Raw genomic sequence first — 18,622 nt, 5'->3', positions numbered from 1 at the left:
AGGAAACTGAGGCTCTAAAGTCACCTAGGGCGCCGTGACAACAGGTGGCCACTTAGGAACTAGGGAGAGGGGAGGGGGAAGGGGGGAAGGGGGAGAACCTTCGGGCTTTCACTCGCCCACATCTTCACGCCAGGTCCGAGGAGCGTCGGTTGGTCGGGAAAGGGGTGGGGGTGGCAGAGGGAGGACACTAATCACGTGACACACTCCTCCAGCCTAGTGGCCCGAGCCGGTCTGGGCTCCTCCCCCTCTTTTTCGCCCCCGCCCTCTCCCCACCGGGCACCAGCACGAGGCTCAGTGCCGGGAGGCGGGATGGGGGGGTGGGGGGAGAAGGAGGAGGAGCCGGTTTCACCCGGAACGAAAACAAACAGCGACCCGCTCCATCCGGGGACTTTCCGGAGCGCTGGCGAGCTCTGACCGTAGCGCCGCTCAGGTGAGTGAGGCTTCGGCCCGGCCCGGGGTGGGCTGGGCTGGGCTGAGTCAGGGGGCCGAGTGGCAGACTCAGGCTATCCTGCCTCTCTGCCTTCTGTCAGCACAGCCTCCCGGGGTGTCGGCTCCGGCTGCGCCCCGTGGACACGCCCCACACCGCCCCCTGAGAGCCTCCCGGGACTGCGGAGCTCCTTCGGGGAGCTCCGGTGTGAGGGGAGCCGGCTCCAGGCGGACGAAGTGACTCCCGGGGGAGCTGACCGACCCACCGGGAACAGGGCGGGGCAGGTCGGGCCCGCCTCCTTTCCCCTCCTGCGCCGAGGGCTAGGGCTTCGAGAAGGTCCATCCTTCCTTCTTTCCTTCCAGCCATCCATCCTTCCATCCTCGTTCTTGTCTGCAGAAGCAGACACGTCTCCCCTGGTCCCCCTCCTTCCAAACCTCCGGGCACTCAGGAGGGGGTGGTCACTTCCGGAAACCCCTTACCCTGGTCACCCAGGAAAGGCAAATCCGCCCCGGGTAAGGACGAAGTTGGGTAGGTGGCACTGTGATGGGAGTGGCCGAGGCACTGGAAGAAAAGGTCTTTGTAAGACCCCAATTGGGGCAAATTGGGTACTTAGTTAAGCTTCTGGTTGAACTTTATAACTTTATAATTGAAACCACAACAAAATGAAAACGTAATGAAAACCAAATCCGAAGTACTGGGTGTGTCATTTAGGGTTTATCTCTAGTCAACAAGTAGATTCTGTCTTCTAGACTTCGGGCGTAGTTCAATCAAGGAGTAGGTGAACATCATTTTCCAAAATCCTAGCTTCGAGGAATTAGATTTTCCTCTAACGATTCCTCTCCAAGATTTTGTTACATTTCATACGAAGAGTAAAAGTATAAGCATTCTAGGTATGTAGTTAGGAAGATTTGGAAAGGTTTTAACTTTTTGTCAACTTATTGCAAAAGTGAAAACAAAACTTAAGTATTCTTTGTCCCTGGCAATGAAATGGCACTTTAACAAAATTTCATTTTCAGTTTTGTATTGTAGGGTGCAGCTTTGTTAGCTTTCATGCCAGATCCATAGATCACAGCTGTTCAGTCCCTAGGAACCCCTCATTACCCGAGAGAATCAGAGGACTTGGTTCCAAAAACTTGCTATGCTACCTATATGGCTTTCAGTTAGTCATTTAACTTCTCTGAGCTTCAACAAGGAACAGGTTATATATAATGCCTCAAAATACAATTTTGTTTTTAACATTCCAAAACAGTAATCACTGTTTCTTCCTTATTGTTGTTCAGTCATTTCAGTGGTGTCCAACTTTATGTGTCCCCCATTTAGGGTTTTTGTGGTAAAGATACTTGAGTGGTTTGCCTTTTCCTTCTCCAGCTCATTTTACAGATGAGGAAACTGAGGTAAACAGGGCAGAAGTGAATTGCCCAGGGTCACACAGCTAGTAAGTATCTAAGGCTTCCCCCTTCCCCTCATTCTTTGGCCTTGGTGTTAAGGATTAAAAAAGTTTTTACTTTGTAAACAGTATCTTAATCGTGAATACAAAAGAAGACACTGCCCTTAGGTTGGTCTCCAAATTTCTTGGGGAACACCAGGATCCTAATTAGTCTAGAGTTAAGTTTAGTTATCACCTTAACACTTTTATCTTTAAAAAGGTCTTTTCTTGGCTTTCTGTACTCTTTTAAGCAGAAGACTGGAAAGAGTTTTGTTTATAGGCTAGAGAAATATTCATTTCTTACTGTTTTCAGTTGAACGGACTACCCAGTATCACATAATAAATGTATTAAAGAGTCACAAAATAAAGTGCTGTGCGAGATGAGAAAAGTTGTTTACATGGAAGAGGAGGCATTTGGCTTGGGCTTTAAAGGATGGATGAGAATTCAACCCATAGAAGAAGGGAGGACATTCTGGGTAGCCTGAGTGGAAGCATAAGAATTTAATGTTGGTAGGAAACAGATGATTGTTTTATTTGATGAGTGTGTAAGTACATGGAATTAGGGTAATATGAGAAAAAAGTGAGATGGTACCAAGTTATGGAGAGCTTTGACTACTAAGCAAAGAAATATGGCCTTTTCTTGATAATTAATAGGGAACTGTTAAAGAATTTCGAAACAGTGCATGGTATGACCAGATATATGTGTAAAAAAAAGATTGTTCTGTCAGCAACAGAAAGGATATGTTAAAAGGTGGAAAGAGTGGAGATTAGAATGACCTATAAGGATATGGTCTAGGCAGGTAGTAATAATGACCTGATCAAGTAGTTAGAATCAACAGGACTTGGTAAATGATTGATTGGATATGAGAAATAAGGGAGGGGTAAAGAATCTAAGATAGCAGAGAGATTACCAAAATGAGAGTCTCAACTTAAGATGCCACAGGCAGAAATAATAGGAGGAGGAACAAGTTTGGGGAAAAAGATAAGTTGAGTTTTGGACATATTGAATCTGAGGTGTTGCTAGGATACCCAGGTGGAGATTCCCTTTAGGCAGCTGGGGAGATCTAGATTAAAATTTCAGAATAGAGGTTGGGACTAGTGATAGATTTTGAATTAATTTTCATACAAGTAGTATTTGAAGCCCTAACTTGTGTCACTGAGGGAGAGAAGAGAACCAAATTCTGAAACTTGTAGATTATACTAAAAAGTGCTGGGAAGAGGGAAAAAGAGAACAACTTGAAGGAGTGGCAACTTGGAAACCAACGGGAGACAAATAAGATGCAGGGCCAGAGGTAAAGGAGGTTGATAACTGAACGAAATACCATTGAATTTGGTGAGGAGGAAGCCACTTGAGATTAGAGCAGTTTCAGTAGAGTGGTGGGGTTGGAAATCAGATACAAAGCAAGATGTGGGTAATGGGGAAGTGGAGACGTCTGGTGTAGGCAGTTGTTCCTCCCCCCCCCCCCCCCTCATTAAATGAAAGAGGAAAGAGATGGTGGATTGCCTAACAAGGGCAAGTGAAGGCTTTCATAGTATTAGAAAAAAAAAAAGAATGCATGAATTTAGTATCAGAGAATCTAGCTAGGTATTCAGTGAAAATGTATCTTTAAGTAACTGTATCCATTTGATAATGGTTCCTCTGTACCAGAGATTAGCAAATTTCTGGCCAGAGTTAGTTTGATTTCATACCCTTTGGGTAATATTGTTGCAGTTCCTGCTACTAGCCCAGGGGGAATATTCTTCCTTCTCCCACTAACTATGGCTATTCCATTTAGAGCAGCATCTTTCAACCCAGACTGATAAGGTCTAAATTACCTTTCTGCTACCTAGATGGAAACTTATGGGGGGCAAAGAGAACAGTGAACAGTGGGAGCATGGAGCAGGAAGGATAATTTTAAAGGGTTTTGAGAATTAAGATCTTTTAGTAGTTAAAAAAAATTGGATAGGCAAAAATTGCTCTAAACTGATGCCTTCCTGAGAAATACTTAGTCTCAGAAAGCTGATTTATTAATAAGGAATAGTTGAAGAATTGTGAGGAGTGGTTAACTGGTATTTTAAAAGAGAGTTGAAAAAGGTGATAATGTCCCAAATAAAGCTATTTCAAGTTTGAGGAGTGACTTTTTAACAATTTAGAACTTACTGAATGGGTCTTTCAGATATGCTCCCCCTCCCCCATACCCTATTTTAACTTTCCCTTTCCTCACACTAATTCTTTCCTTTCTCTTTTTAGGCATTATTTACCCTTTTCTCCTTTTCTCACATCTTTTCTATTCTTCGTACTTGTTATTTGTGGAACAAAAACCCTCTTCCCTGGCCACTATTCCTCTGTATGTGTTGTTATCTGTATTAGAAAGTAAGCTCTTAAACTGCATTGCTTTTGTTTTTGTATCCACGTTGTAGGTTGTAGAATGGTGCCATGCTTATAGTCAGAGCTTAATAAACAATTGCCTTTTCATTCTTTGAACTTCCTTTACCTCAACTAATATGCATTTTACATTTAATTTTAGATAGGAAAAAAGTTTCCTTACACTCAGTGTATAACCTTAATCTTTATTTTTTGAATGCTTTTGGTACCAGTCCTGTGTACCTTGTCCATAACATCCTTATGTTTTCTCTACACATTGTATATCTGCCTTGTCTCTTTTTTGGTCATGTAGGGAAAATGAGAAAAAAAGAGTCTGAGTGGTACATTGGTTTCCCTAAGATATGAATAGAATGAAACCTCTTTATAGTTTTGGGAGGGTGTTTTTGGAGAACTTTGGAACAACATGGAGGCACAAAAGTAGAGAGGCTCAGGAATGATCATTGCAGTTAGCAGTTAACCACAGAAGAAAAGAAACCTGTTGACCCAGCACCAAGATTACCTCTTCTTGCTTCCATTTGTCTTTTAGTAGTGTGGGGTACTTTGATTGTGCCTTTGTACTCAGTCTTCTCTGTCTTTGATACAAGGATTAATAAAAAACATATTGCTTGACTGAAGTATCTCAGGTAGTAAGCATACTGACATAACAGAATAACATCCACTAATTAGGGAATGAGGTATGTTTGATATTAGCATTTTATATACAAATTAATTTTTTGTGATTTTTAAAAATTCAGGTCTGCTTTAAGAAAGAAATCTAAAATGTTTTGGTTTTCTAAAAGAATTTATCTCTTCCTTTTTGTACTATAATTTGAGTCTGACAATGGGTTAAAAAGATAGGAAACAAAAGAATTTAGAGGATGAGAAAGGGGATCTAAAGGAGACAAAATTTTGACCCACAAATCTTAGCACTTTTTGGCAGCTCTAATAAAAAAGTTTATACAGGAAAGAAGTTGAAATGAAAACATTTCCCTAATTCAGTTATTACCTGGGAGTAGGTAACTGATTATTCTAGGCCAAAAAGACAATATTGACACACTGTGAGTTCTATTTATACTTTAAAAATAAATTTTTTTTTCTTTTAAAGGATGGCACAAAAGAAATATCTGCAAGCAAAACTGACCCACTTCTTAAGGGAAGACAAAATTCAACTTTGGAAACCTCCATATACAACTGAGAACAAAGAAGCTGGTTTGGTATTGAAGGTATTAAAACATTTTCTTACAAAACATCAAAACTGGTCAGTAATTCATATCTGTTATTTGGTGAAGTGATTATTGAAGATACCTCAAGTGTCAGAATTATGACCACATGAAACACAGACTCTCTCTTAGACTTTTGCTGAAAACAAGTATCAACTTAAACAATCTTTACCTTCTCTCTTGTAATCGATACTAAGTATCAGTTCCAAGGCAGAAAAGTGCTAAGGTCTAGGTAATTGGATAAGTGACCTATACCCAGGGTCACACAGCTAGGAAGTATCCAGATTTGCCATCTAGCTGCCCGAAACAGATAGCAACTTAATACCAACATTTCTCCACAGAGCATCCTTGTCTTTTTGAATCTTTTCAGTAAGATCCCATCTATAATGACAATGAAGTCTTTGATTTCTCATGTATTTTCTACGATAATAAATTATCATATAATATAAAAAATTAAATATAAAAAGAATAAAAAAGTTATTAAAATTAAGAGTTTTTTCTTAGTTAATGAAATAATATTGAAAGAAACATAGATAATTGATATCATAGCTTAGTAGTAGAGTACCAATTAGTTACTGATTAAATTTTCTTAGTGACCTCCTTTGACTCCTTTTTATTGTTACCCATTATAAAAATACATTTTAATTTTTTTTGGTACTCTAACCTTCAGATGGCCTACTTACTTTTCTTACCTGATATATATAGAATATAAAAGTCTTATTCAGTCATGTCTGATTCTTCATTACCCTGTTTGAGGTTTTCCTGGCAAAGATACTAGAGTGCTAGTTCCTTCTCTGGCTCATTTTACATGTGGGGAAAATGAGGCAAATAGGGTTAAGTGGCTTACCCAGGGTCACACAGCTAGTATCTCAGGCTAGATTTGAACTCGGGGAAGATGATTCTTCCTGACTTCAGAACTGGCACTCTATCCATCATGCCACTTAAAGGCCTCTTACTATATGGGGTAGTTTTTTTATGGAAGATTTATGGGAGGACATGGGTGGATGAGACTCAGAAAGGATAAGAAAGCATAGATGGGTTGTGATCTGCATTATTTGAGCACACTTCTCTTATCTATAAGATCATATATCCACTGTGAAGGGAAAAACTTAAAAAGGGGGTTGACTGGTTATGAATCAAGAGTAAGGAATAACTAATGGATTGTCTGAGTGTTCCATTGATATTCCTGCAGTGTCATCAATTAGGAAAATGTGGTTAATGGACCTGGATGAAAAGGTGGGTTGTCATATGCACTGAGGGAGTACCTATATGAATGAGATAAAAGATCCATGGAATTATACTAATAATCGTAATATTTAATTTATTTAGCATTTTCCTGGAATGAGTTGTTCCATACTGATAAAACTTACCGTGTTATTCAGAGAAACTAAACTTTAAACTTCTTTAATGACATCTTTGCAAAATATACTACACATTTCTTGTTAAAATCTTTACAACATAATTTAAACATCATTTGATGACCACAAATCATTATTATGAATACTAATTTTGTACTCTGCTTTAACACAGTGAAGACTCTGGGGCCATTCAGGTATATTAGGCAATAGGCTAGACTGCTATGTTTTTTGTTGTTTTTCTTCACTGTCAGCTGGGATTTCTTGTTATTATCTCTTCACCTAGAAAGCCTACTCTTCCGTCAGATTTATAGCTTCTAAATCTATGTGGGAATCTAGATAATCACTCATATTAGAATTGTGTTTAAAAAAAGAGTTAGTAGGCTTAAGAGTGATGGCTTGAGATACTTTCTTATGATTAAAATACTTGAAATCTCTTTTTGCTATGAGGTCTTTCTTGTTGTCTGTTTTCCAAATAGTTGAGATTTCTAGTTAAATGACTTCTGCATTAGGTATACTAGAATTGAAGACAGCTTTTTAACCTCCAGAATATCTTTCTCAGTTCTATATGTCTGATCACCTAAGAGTGATTCTGTGGAATAAAATTACTTTGAGTAGCTCCCCGTTGAGGACTCTAGGATTTGAGATATACTTATGTATATATAAATATCCTTGAAGCTTCTAATGTTCTAAAACGATGGTCATTTTTCTTTCCACAGTTCTAAAGCTCTCTATGAGTAATTATTTTACCATTCATTCCATTATCTTAGAACTCCTATGATCAAAAAGTTGTTTCTTACGCTTTTCTGAATTGTTCCTCCTTCACTGTAATTTAAATCTATTTTCTCTTCTTTTCTCCTTAGTGGAGATGGAGTACACTTGGTCACCATCTTCCTTAAAATAATCCTTCATATTACTGAAGACAGTTAAGTCACTAATTAGCTTTCTTTTCTGAACAATCTCAGTTGTTTTGGCTTTTCCTTGTAGGACAAATAGCTCTTCAGTTTGTTTGTTTTGTTCCTGAATCCTCTTTAAATTCTCTATATCTCCCAAAACGTGGCTCTCCCAGATGGGATCTTACACTAGAATAGGAGTGACCCCTACTCAATAGAGTTGATTATTTCACAAAGTTCTGCATGCTTTGTTTCTGTTAACATCTAGCTTCTTGGTTTGTTGAGAACTTTTTTTCTGTTGCATTATTTGTTTAAAATCTAGTAGCTTTGCTTTAAGCTATGTTTTGTAAATTTTTGACAGGAACTTGCAAAGAAATATTCAGACAAGCTAGAATGCTGTGAAAATGAGATAGAAAAAATTATTGAAGAAATACGGTGTAAAGCAATTGAACGTGGAACAGGAAATGAAAATTTTAAAACCACAGGTATTGCTACAATTGAGGTATTCTTGCCTCCACGACTAAGAAAAGTAAGTAATTATTTTTATTAGTATCAATGCTCATTATTGACCAATGATCAAGAAAATTGTGATTTTGAAATTGTAGTAGCTAGAGCCATTAAGATTTTTCAAAATTGAAAAACAACTATTTTTAAAGAAATCTTAAGAGGACTTCATCTTAGTAGTCACTTAAACTTGAGTAATAATATAAAGACATGCAATATAGATTTTAATGTAATGCATTGACATCTTAACCTAATAATGAAACAAGTTTCTCTTCATCTTACTAAAAGTCAAATATAATAGAATTGACTATGACATCTCAGGGATAAGAAGATAAGTGGAAGCCCTAATATGATTTTTAGCCATTATTTTCCTATATGAGAAATCCTTGACTTACAAGCAGATTGTATGCCAAGTGTTTCTAAGTCAGTTGTTTGGAACTTGAAATACATTTTCTTATTTATTTATGTGTTATTTATGTTCTTATGTGTTGGTTAAAGTGGAATTGCTTGTCAATTCCAGGAGGGGGGGGAAGGGAAAAGGGGAGAGACACAACATGAATCATGTAACCTTGAAAAACTTATATGTAAATTTATTACTGGAATAAATAAAGGAAAAAAATAAAAGAGAAAAAAAGTGTTGGTGAAGTTCTCAGGTTAGCTTACAAAAAAACTTCTAAACCCACAATATATAGCTTAAATACTTTTATGATGAAAAATTGTAGAAAATGTCACTGTTGCAAACGTATAACTACAGAAAAATAGAAACAATAGACAGGACTGAGGCTAAAGAAGGGAATCCAAGCAAGGGACAAGTGTATGTACTTGGAGTCCGAGGACCTGTGTTCAGATTCTGGCTTTGATAATTTACCAGCCTTGAGCACCTAGTCACTCTAATTCCTAGTTTTCTCATTTGCAAAATGAGGGAGTTGAAATAGATCACTTGTAAATCTGATTTTGTGTACAAAGAAAAAGCAGTGGTAGAAAGGATAGGTGCTTCTTTCCAGAGATTTTAGGACCCTTGCTACTTAGGGAATGGTCCTCTGGGGAGGGTGAGACCCACTTTCTCCCCAAAAGAGAGTTCTGAGGGTATAGGATTAGATGTGCCCTCTCTTCATGGTGACAGATATAGGAAAGCTACCCCTTAATTCCAGTACCTGACTAGAGGAACATCTCTCTCATCTTGCTACTGCAAGTCCCCTCCCAAATTATCCAGTCCAAAGACAGTATAATAGGGAATAGGAACCTCTCAATTCTCAATCATAGCTTCTTAATACTTAGAAACTCCAAAGAGAAGATGCTAAGCAAGCCCACATGCTTCATGGGCCAGATGTGTAGATACAAGTAGTTTATAGGTATTTCCACCATTTATAATATGATTTTGTTCATGTATAACCAAAACAGTATTTTTCAGAGTTCTGCTATACCTTAAAGAAGTCAGTAGGGAAACCAAGGCATTTATTCTGAACATGTGGACTACTTCAGTTCATAAGTATATAGTTTTGGGTTTTTTTAAGTGATGAAAAAATGAAAATTCATGGGGATGTGCTTCCATTGTTCAGTTTCTAATAGTTGCCAAAGACATTTTACTATCCTGGTGGCAGAAAAGTGGATTTTAATATTTTCTTAATCTCTTTCCTCTTGGTTATTTTATTGATGAGCTTCCCTAAATCATCTGCCTTGGTTCCAGGGGAGATAACTAAAGCATCAGTTCAATATGTAGTGATTTTGGTAATATTGTTGTGCTTTTCGGTTAGCTGTCAGCTTGAAATCTTGTATATAGGCTCTAGTTTTGGCCTTGCAACAGTTGTAACTTTCTTAGAATCCTGTATCCATTGTTATATGTGTCACAACAATCTATACAAGGCCTTCTTGACAGAAAAGAATAGTAGATCAGAAAAATGTAAAATGAAGTACATGGGGAGTCATAATTGTAATTTTAAAAAATTTTATCTTAGGATAAGAAAAGCTTGTTGGAAACCAAACTACACATCACTGGCAAAGAACTGAGATCACAGTAAGTTAAAAAAAAAAGTCTTATTTCTACTTTTCTTATCGAGTCTTTATATATTTATATACTTTTTTACATATACATGTATACATATATATATACATACATGCACATACATATGTAGACACATACATACACTTTTATATTCTGGTTCCATTAGACTGGATTATATACTGTTTGCTGTATAATCCAAGGTAGATATTTCAACTGCTGATCAACTCAGACTTTGTATTTATAACGTGAAAAAAGTGGGTCTGTTCAGTGGGTAGAACCTTGAAATCCAGTCCTAACTCTGCTTTGGTAGAACCTGTGTGACTGTCAGCAAGTCATTTAACTTCTTTGAGACTTATTTTTCTCATCTTTAAGTGTCTCTTCACACTTTAAATCCAGGATGCTAACTTAAGGGAATGTTGAGATTTAATTAATAGGTCATTTTATTTATTTGTATTTTTGAGTGCTAAGTACTTTGAACACTAGGTAATCTTTCTCTGTCTCTCTCTGTCTCTCTGTCTCTGTCTCTCTCTCTCTCTGTCTTTTTTTCTCTCTCTCTCTCTCTCCCTTCTTCCCCCTCCCTACTTTTTTTCCTTCCCTCCCTCCCCTCCAGGTTTTTCTTTTTTTAACTATAGGTGTGATTGCATAAGTATAGGAAGTTTCAGATAATTTGTACCATTCAAATCAGCAGGTGCTCTACCACTTATAGCCTTAGATTGCTGCCTGGGACACTGAGAACTTAAGCTATTTGCCTAGGGTTGTAAGTAGAACTTGAACCCAAGTCTTCTTGACACTATAGGCCAACATCTGCTCCTGCTTAGTAGCCTATATATAGGGTTAGGATCCAGGAAAGAGCAGTAGAAGATTGCATTGAGTTAGCTCTGTTCTAGCTTGGCTCCTCCATGAAAACTAGAACAGGTAGGAGTAACTCTCTTCTGTTCAGCTAACCTCTTCCTGTTTAAATCTTTTATTCTGGATTTTAGACCAAAGTCTACTAGGAATAATTTTTGTAATTTAGATTTCTATTTAAATATCAAGGGGAGAAGGGCAAAGTTGGGAAAGGATAGGGGAAGGAAGAGGAGGGGAGAGAAAGGGAGAAAAATTGTTTCCAAGGTGGATCAATCAAGTACATTGTGGTCTACTCATAACTATAACTAACTCAGAAAGAATTAATCTTTCTTTGTAGATTGGGTCTGGAAGAGGGGAGAGAACATTGATTCACAATTGACAGTTAAAGAAAGATTAATATTAGTCCAAAAGCTTCAGGCTAGGATAATTTTAAGATGCTTTCTTGATATTTCTAAAAGAAGGAGCAAGTGATATCTGCTTGCATGGTGGTTATATGACCTCCTCCTCCCTCCAAAAAAAGTATAATGCTCATTAGGTGACCCTTGAATTATGATGAGAATCATTTTAGAAATCTGGTAAACATGATTCAAAAGAATCTCTTGACTTTGGGTAACAAATATCTGTAGTTACCATATTTTAACACTAGGTGACACTCATACTAGTTGAATTTGTGTTTGTGACAGTGAATTTATGAAAGCAAAATGGTGAAAAGCAGACGCTGTCTTAGGTATACCTTTTATGCAGAAATGACCCTGAAAAGTTATTGTAAATTGTTTTTTAAATTGAATTGTGTTTTAAAAATACCTTTAAAGAAAATTTTAACATAAATAATGGCAAATTACGTTTTCTGTATTTTACTCACTTGTTAGTTTCAATTGAAAAGGAAAATATTCATATATATTTTTTTACAAACTAGCCATTTCAAGGAAGATGAAATTAATGAATTATCCTATATCTACATTTTTGTATTGCTTGTAATAGAATACTAAATTGAAATGTATTTGCAACTATATATGATTTTTATATTTTGATTTACTAAGATATACATTAAGTGTTTGATTAAACAAAGTTACTTTTTAAAGGAGAATTGAAAACTCAAATTCTGATAAATATATTTGCTGGTTATTTTTCCTGATGGTTTTTGGTTTTTAGTCTTACTAGTGAAAATAACTATTCATGGGTACATAGCACTTTATAGTTTCAATATGTTTTTCTATATAGTATACTTTAATTTGAACCACATAACTATAACAAGCAGCAGCTCATACAAAATGACCTTAGCTTTCTTGCTTTCTCACTTAAGAGAGTGTAAGTGACTTCCCAAGCCTATTATCTTGAAGATCTTGATTAGCATTATTGTCCTTATGTCCTTATTGTCCTTATGAAAGTCCAATATTTTATATGAATAGTAATGTAGAATCTTCCTGATTCTTTCAGAAAAATGGAAACTTTCCCTGTTCTGGTAGACTTTATTTCCATTTGTGAAAATTAAAATCTGTTTTATAGTTAATGTAATATAAACATTTGTATTTTCTAATAGTCTTTTGTCCATTTTATTTTGTAGAATAGCTGAATCCTTTGGATTTCAAGAAAACTACATTAAAATAGTTATAAATAAGAAGCAGCTTCAATTAGGTATGTATTGAGTAAGTAAAAAATTAATTCATACCACTAAACAGTGTAGAATTTTGAATTTTTCCTCTTCACTAATTACATGGCCTAGATCACTGAGCTGAGAGTCAATACCTACATTCAGTCCTTTTTATCCCTATGAAAATCATTTAAACCATTTTTTGTATTGAGAAAAATAGCAATTAGAACTCTCACTGCTTTCTGCCTTGCACCTTTTCACTCTCCTGAATTTGAACTTGTAAAGTTCAATGGGGACTGCCTACCCCTCTCAGTATAATTTTCTTAGCTCTCAATTTCCAACTAATACTGTGAACAGTGTACTGCTCTAAGTGCTGAAGTATTTAAGCACACAGAAACAACCTAGCCCTTCCCTCAAAGCTTTATTTATTCTTATCAACATTTGGTACTGTTTATTTCCATCTTTTTGACACTATTTTTTTCTCTCTTTATTTCCCATGATCTTATGTTTATCTTGGTTCTTTTCCTCATTTATGCCTTTTACCAACCGCCTAATATTCCTCTCAGTTCCTGATCATTTGCACTTCTCTGTTTTTTCTCTCCATTAGTGCTTTCATTTATTCCAATAGTTTCAACCATTACTTTTTTTTTTTTTTTAAACCCTTAACTTTTGGTGTATTGTCTCATAGGTGGAAGAGTGGTAAGGGTGGGAAATGGGGGTCAAGTGACTTGCCCAGGGTCACACAGCTGGGAAGTGGCTGAGGTCGGATTTGAACTTAGGACCTCCTGTCTCTAGGCCTGACTCTCAATCCACTGAGCTACCCAGCTGCCCCCATCAACCATTACTTTTTTATATAGCACCCACATTCTCATCTCCAGCCCTGATGTGCCTGCTTTCAGCTGCCTGATAGACTCAAACCATTGCTTCCTTATTGCTTTGGATGGCACATGTCTTCCATTGGTCCAATCTCACAATTATCTCTTTATCCTAACCCTCTATAGATCATTAGTCACCAACTACCATTGATTCTTTCTTCATAGTATCACTTTCTTACATTTTCATTCTCACAAATAGAAATCTAGCTCAGATTTTTATCCTAACTAGATTATTAAAAAACTTAACATTTCTCCTTCAAGTCTAACTTGCACACAATTGTCAGAATAATCTTAAAATTTCATTTCGATCATGTCAAAGTTAAGACATTGTTCAGAAACTCATGATTTCCTACCCATTTTCCCTAGATGAAATCTGAGTTCTTTCATAGTGCCATTCAGAGGTTATAGCCACATTGCACTTCACTTCCTGGCTTTCTCCTCTTTAGGTTTTCCTTCTTTCCCTCTCTTTCATTTTCCAGTCTTGGAACAATAGTCAAATCCATTCTGTGATCTCTACTGGAAAGGCTGTGATTCACACTCCACTTTGGCTCCCCTCATCACCCCTGTAACTTTCCAAAACAAAGTATCTTTCCCTGACCATGTCATTTAAATATATACATATGTATATTTATGTTTTATATTACATATATATATGTATATATGTATATATGTATGTGTATATATATGTATGTATATATATAAAATATGTTTTTTTCCTGGTAGTGTGTAAATCCCCTGAGGGCAGGGACTGTCTTTTTTTTTAATCCTTGCTATTTGACACATTTTATTGTTATTTTTCAGTCATATCTGACTCTCCATGACCCCATTTAGGATCTACTTGGCAGAGCTACTAGAGTAATTTGCCATTTCATTCTCCAAATCAACAGAAGGGCAGCTAGGTGGTACAATGGATAAGAGTACTGGGCCTGGGGTCAGGAAGACTAAAAGTTCAAATCTGGCCTCAGATCTTCCTCACTATGTGACTCAGGGAAATCATTTATCCCTCTTTGCCTCGGTTTCCTCATTTGACATATAGTAAGTGCTTAATAACAACATCAGCTAGCATTTTTTAATGCTTTTAGGTTTGTAGAGTGCTTTAACAATAGTATCTCATTTTATCCTCATGATAAGCCTTGGGAGATAGATGCTATTATTACCCCTATTTTAAAGATAAGGAAACTGAGGCAGATGACAGTTATATGTCTTGCCCAGGATCACACAGTTAGTGTCTGAGGCAGGATTTGCATTCAGATCTTCCTGACTCTAGGCCCAGCTCTCATCTGCTGCACCAGTGAAATGCTTTTTTTATTCATTCACATTTCTGTGGTGCTTTAAAGTTAATAAAGTACTTTCCTTAGAAATCTTATAAAATATTTAATGTAGATATTATTAGCTCTACTTTATAGGTGAAGAAAGTAAGATTCATAGAGGAGGTCCTGCAGCTGGTCTCTGAGCCAATGGATTGAATGTTTCTCCTCATCTGTAACTCCACTTCTGTAGGGAAAACCCTGGAAGAGCAAGGTGTTACACACAATGTGAAAGCGATGGTGCTTGAACTCAAACAGTCTGAAGAAGACGCCCGAAGGAATCTTCAGGAAGAAGAACTAGAGCAAAATGAAGCTGACAAGAAAGAAAAGAGGATGCAGAGAACAAAGAGAGGCCTAGAGATACTGGCACAGAGAGGTGTGTACCTTCATTTATTAAAAGAAAACTTAGTTCTTTTATTAGGTTCACAGCAGAACACAAGCATGTTTCATTGGCTTAGCATGTTTGTTATCTACCTTTTGATTGGCAAAGCCTTTATACTTGGCAATTTGGTTTATCTATTGTTCTGTCTCACCATTGTTGTCTGAAAACTAGGAGAAATTTATTTTTGTTTTGTTGCAGCTGAGACTGTGGATCCTGAAACAACTCCATACTTAGAAATAGCTAATCAGACAGGCAGATCAATCAAAATACCCACAGCAGAAAAAAAAGTAAGTACTAGGAATTTCATAGTTCATTTTCTGATTTTGTGTAAGTGAAAATGTGAAGTTTTTCCTAGTACTTAGTCTCAGTTTAATAAATAGGATCAATTAATAGCCATCTTTTCATGGTCCTGCAAAGAGGGCATGTAATAATTGTAATGTGGAGCTATTCCCAGGGGAAAGTAATTCTATGATTTTAAATAAAGGAACTCAAAATGTAGGTGCTCTCCTCTAATATTGTCTATGCTTGTGAGGAATTTAGTAGTTGAAGGTTTCAGTGATTTACCCACATGACAAAGTTCACAAGCTTATTTCTTAAATGGGTTCAGATGCAATAAAATTTGCCATTTTAGATATTTTTTTTCAAGAACTTTTTTTAGTGGGATTGGAAATATCAATGATGATATAAATAAAAGATCCAGAACTAAATTTTGGGATTAAGAACAGAAATTGAAGTATGTATTAATTCCCCAAAGGTCTTATAGTATTCCTTGAAAGTTTTTCATAGTTGTGTGTACCCATGTAGCATTTAAACTTGGGCTGTACATACCATCATCCTGAAATGAAAAGTTGAGTATAAAGCTTCTGCTAATTCATAAAGTAAAATTTAGAAATACTTATTATGACTATTTGTTGCTGCTTTTATGAGCTTGATTAAATTGAGATAGCTGTTTTTTTTTTATATAATGACAAGTTAGGAGCTTCATTTCTTGAGATCTTTCAATATTAAAAATTCTGTAGAAATCAGTTTTCTTTTCCTTTTAACTTCACTTGGCTTTTAGATTGAGTTATGATCTGCCTTGGTTGATATTTAGGATACATTTTACCATTTTTAGACACACAAATGGAAATTTTCCATTGCCTTGAATTATAATAGTAGCTTTTCCAATCCATTTTTCCCTCTAGGCCCTTATGTTAGCTATGGGATATCATGAAAAGGGTCGAGCATTTCTGAAAAGGAAAGAATATGGAATAGCATTGCCCTGTCTGCTGGATGCTGACAAATATTTCTGGTAAGAATTTTTAGACGCCTTAATTCATCATTCATTTTTAGAGAAATGACACAATCCTTTTTTTTTCATATCATATTTCAAACCTACATAGTGGTGAAATGGGGCCTGTAAGTAAATATTGCTTCCTTTAACTTAACTTTATGTAGAAATTCTTCTTAATAATATACTTTCAGCTGTAACAGAGTTTCACATCTTAGATCCAGAGGATAGTGTTGTAACAAGGATCCGTTGAATATACCATAGTATACCCTATCCCAAAGATATGTTTCTTTTAAGAAAAATTTAAACATAAAACATCTTTAATCTTTGCTTGTTGACTAGAATTCAAGCACTGAAACAAACTTGATCCTATTGTTTACGAACAGACTTACAGAAAAGAAATAGACATCTCTAGTTGGGTATCTAGCTTCAGGAAAATGAATGAGAATTAATGATGGGCATCTCTTCATTATCTAGAATTTTAGACCAGTTTTTGGACACACACTGGTGAAGAGTCTGGCCTATTTCATTAAGATATATCTGGGTTTTCAAAACATCTTCCTACCCCTGTAGCAATTTCTAGGATTTTTGTTAGTACCTTTTCATTTTGTCTTTAGCATGTAGGAGAAATAATACATGGTAAGAAAAGAATATCTCAGAAGACCAATGTCAAATAAGATCATCATCTATGCAAGATTCCTTTGAACAGATAAGAACCCCAGAGGCCCTTCAGAATGAAACTATTTGTATCTTAGATTTGGAACTAACTGAAAAATTTCTCTGTGGCTCCAGTTTAAGGCTTTATGTGACTTTGGAAACTCTGGAACTGAACTAGGTTGCTGGCTGGGAATTTCCATTCAACCTGTTGATAGTAATTGGAATCTTTGGAAGTTTAAAAAATTTTTTTTGTGATTTCAATTTTATTTTTTACTTTTTCCATGGTTATATGATTCTGTTTGTCTCCCTTCCCTTTTCCCTCCCCTCTCCTGGAGTTGACAAGCAATTTCACTGGGTTATGCATATTTTTAAAATTTTAATTTAATTTTTAATTAATTAATTTTGTGATTTTTAAAGCAATAATATGCATTATTTTTGCTATTATGGGATAAGTGTCCAGAAATAGGGGATAGATGCTTTTTTTTTTTTGGTAACTCTTACCTTCTATCAATTCTAAAACAAAAGAGCAGCAATAGTTAGGCAGTCAGGATTAAGTGACTTGTCCAAGATCATATAGATTCGAAGTCAGGCCCTCCCAACTCTCCAAGCCTAATGCTCTATCTACTGTGCTGCCCCTACATTAAAATTTTAAAAGGCTTTTAGTCATTGGAATCTACAATTAGAATTTATTATAGACTGTAGTCTTTTCTATAAATGCCTGTTGCCTCATATAAAAACATGACTCAAGTACCATATGTAAGGAGAAAAATAGTTTTTATACCAAAAGCTAATACTAAGCAAGGGATATGAAACGATTTGTTAAGTAGAGCATATAATGAAATGTATACTTCATTTCTGTCATGATCAGGAGAGAGAAGGAGGGAATGTGAGGAAAATTGGAATTGGAGGGAAAAGAAAGAGAAAAAAATTGGAGATGTGGTGGAGGAGTGGTAGAGAAAGAGACATGAGGTAGAAATCATAGGATTATAGGTTTATAGCTGGAATAGACCTTAGAGAACGTTTAGGACAACTCCATCATGTTAGTTAGAGTCTTAGAGAGTTTTAAGGACTTATCCAAGGTCATTTGGGTCAAAAGTAGGATTTGGATGTGGGTCAAGATATGGAGTCATTTAATTCTAGTTTTTCAGGTCAGTGGCTTAGTTAGAGTTAAACTCTTTCTGTCAAGTACTGGACTTCACTGGGCTGTTAGTAATAGGCAGCAGGGTAAAGCACCTGTTAAAATGGCTCTTTGAATGATTAATTCCCAGCAAAGTTCACAGCTTTTATAAAATTTGGTCAGTTCTGGATGGGGTATACCAGCAGCCTACAGATGCATTTTCTGGTATGCATTGGCTGCTGCCAGAGAAATATTAGCTCACTTTGATTTCAAGGAACAACCAAATGAAACTAAAGGTCATAGCTGTGGAGCACAGGTTCCTGAACTCTGCTATGTTTTTTGCATAGGAATCTACTTAATATAAAGCTTATAAAGCTGATTTAATTCTTAAACACATTAACTCAAA

The 18,622-nt window shown here is 36.3% G+C and overlaps 1 protein-coding gene across 2 annotated transcripts in view; it reads left to right on the top strand.

Annotated features, from left to right (window-relative positions):
• The first annotated feature begins 378 nt into the window (after positions 1-378).
• NUB1 (negative regulator of ubiquitin like proteins 1) overlaps positions 379-18,622 on the top strand; it is a 32,674-nt gene continuing 14,430 nt past the window's right edge. The window contains exons 1-8 of one of the 2 annotated variants that reach the window (XM_044677341.1): positions 379-430; positions 5,303-5,420; positions 8,027-8,194; positions 10,125-10,183; positions 12,582-12,652; positions 14,984-15,166; positions 15,371-15,459; positions 16,357-16,463. In XM_044677341.1, the coding sequence (XP_044533276.1) occupies positions 5,304-5,420; positions 8,027-8,194; positions 10,125-10,183; positions 12,582-12,652; positions 14,984-15,166; positions 15,371-15,459; positions 16,357-16,463 (794 nt within the window). In that variant the 5' untranslated portion in view covers positions 379-430; position 5,303. Of the gene's footprint in view, positions 431-733; positions 940-5,302; positions 5,421-8,026; positions 8,195-10,124; positions 10,184-12,581; positions 12,653-14,983; positions 15,167-15,370; positions 15,460-16,356; positions 16,464-18,622 lie in introns of those variants that run through there. The other variant, XM_044677342.1, reaches the window with a different exon arrangement.

The sequence above is a fragment of the Gracilinanus agilis genome, chromosome 5 (genome assembly GCF_016433145.1).
Source record: "Gracilinanus agilis isolate LMUSP501 chromosome 5, AgileGrace, whole genome shotgun sequence".
NCBI lineage: Eukaryota > Metazoa > Chordata > Mammalia > Didelphimorphia > Didelphidae > Gracilinanus > Gracilinanus agilis.
The sequence above is the reverse complement of the archived record's forward strand: the minus strand, read 5'-3'. Positions and strand labels throughout refer to the sequence as shown.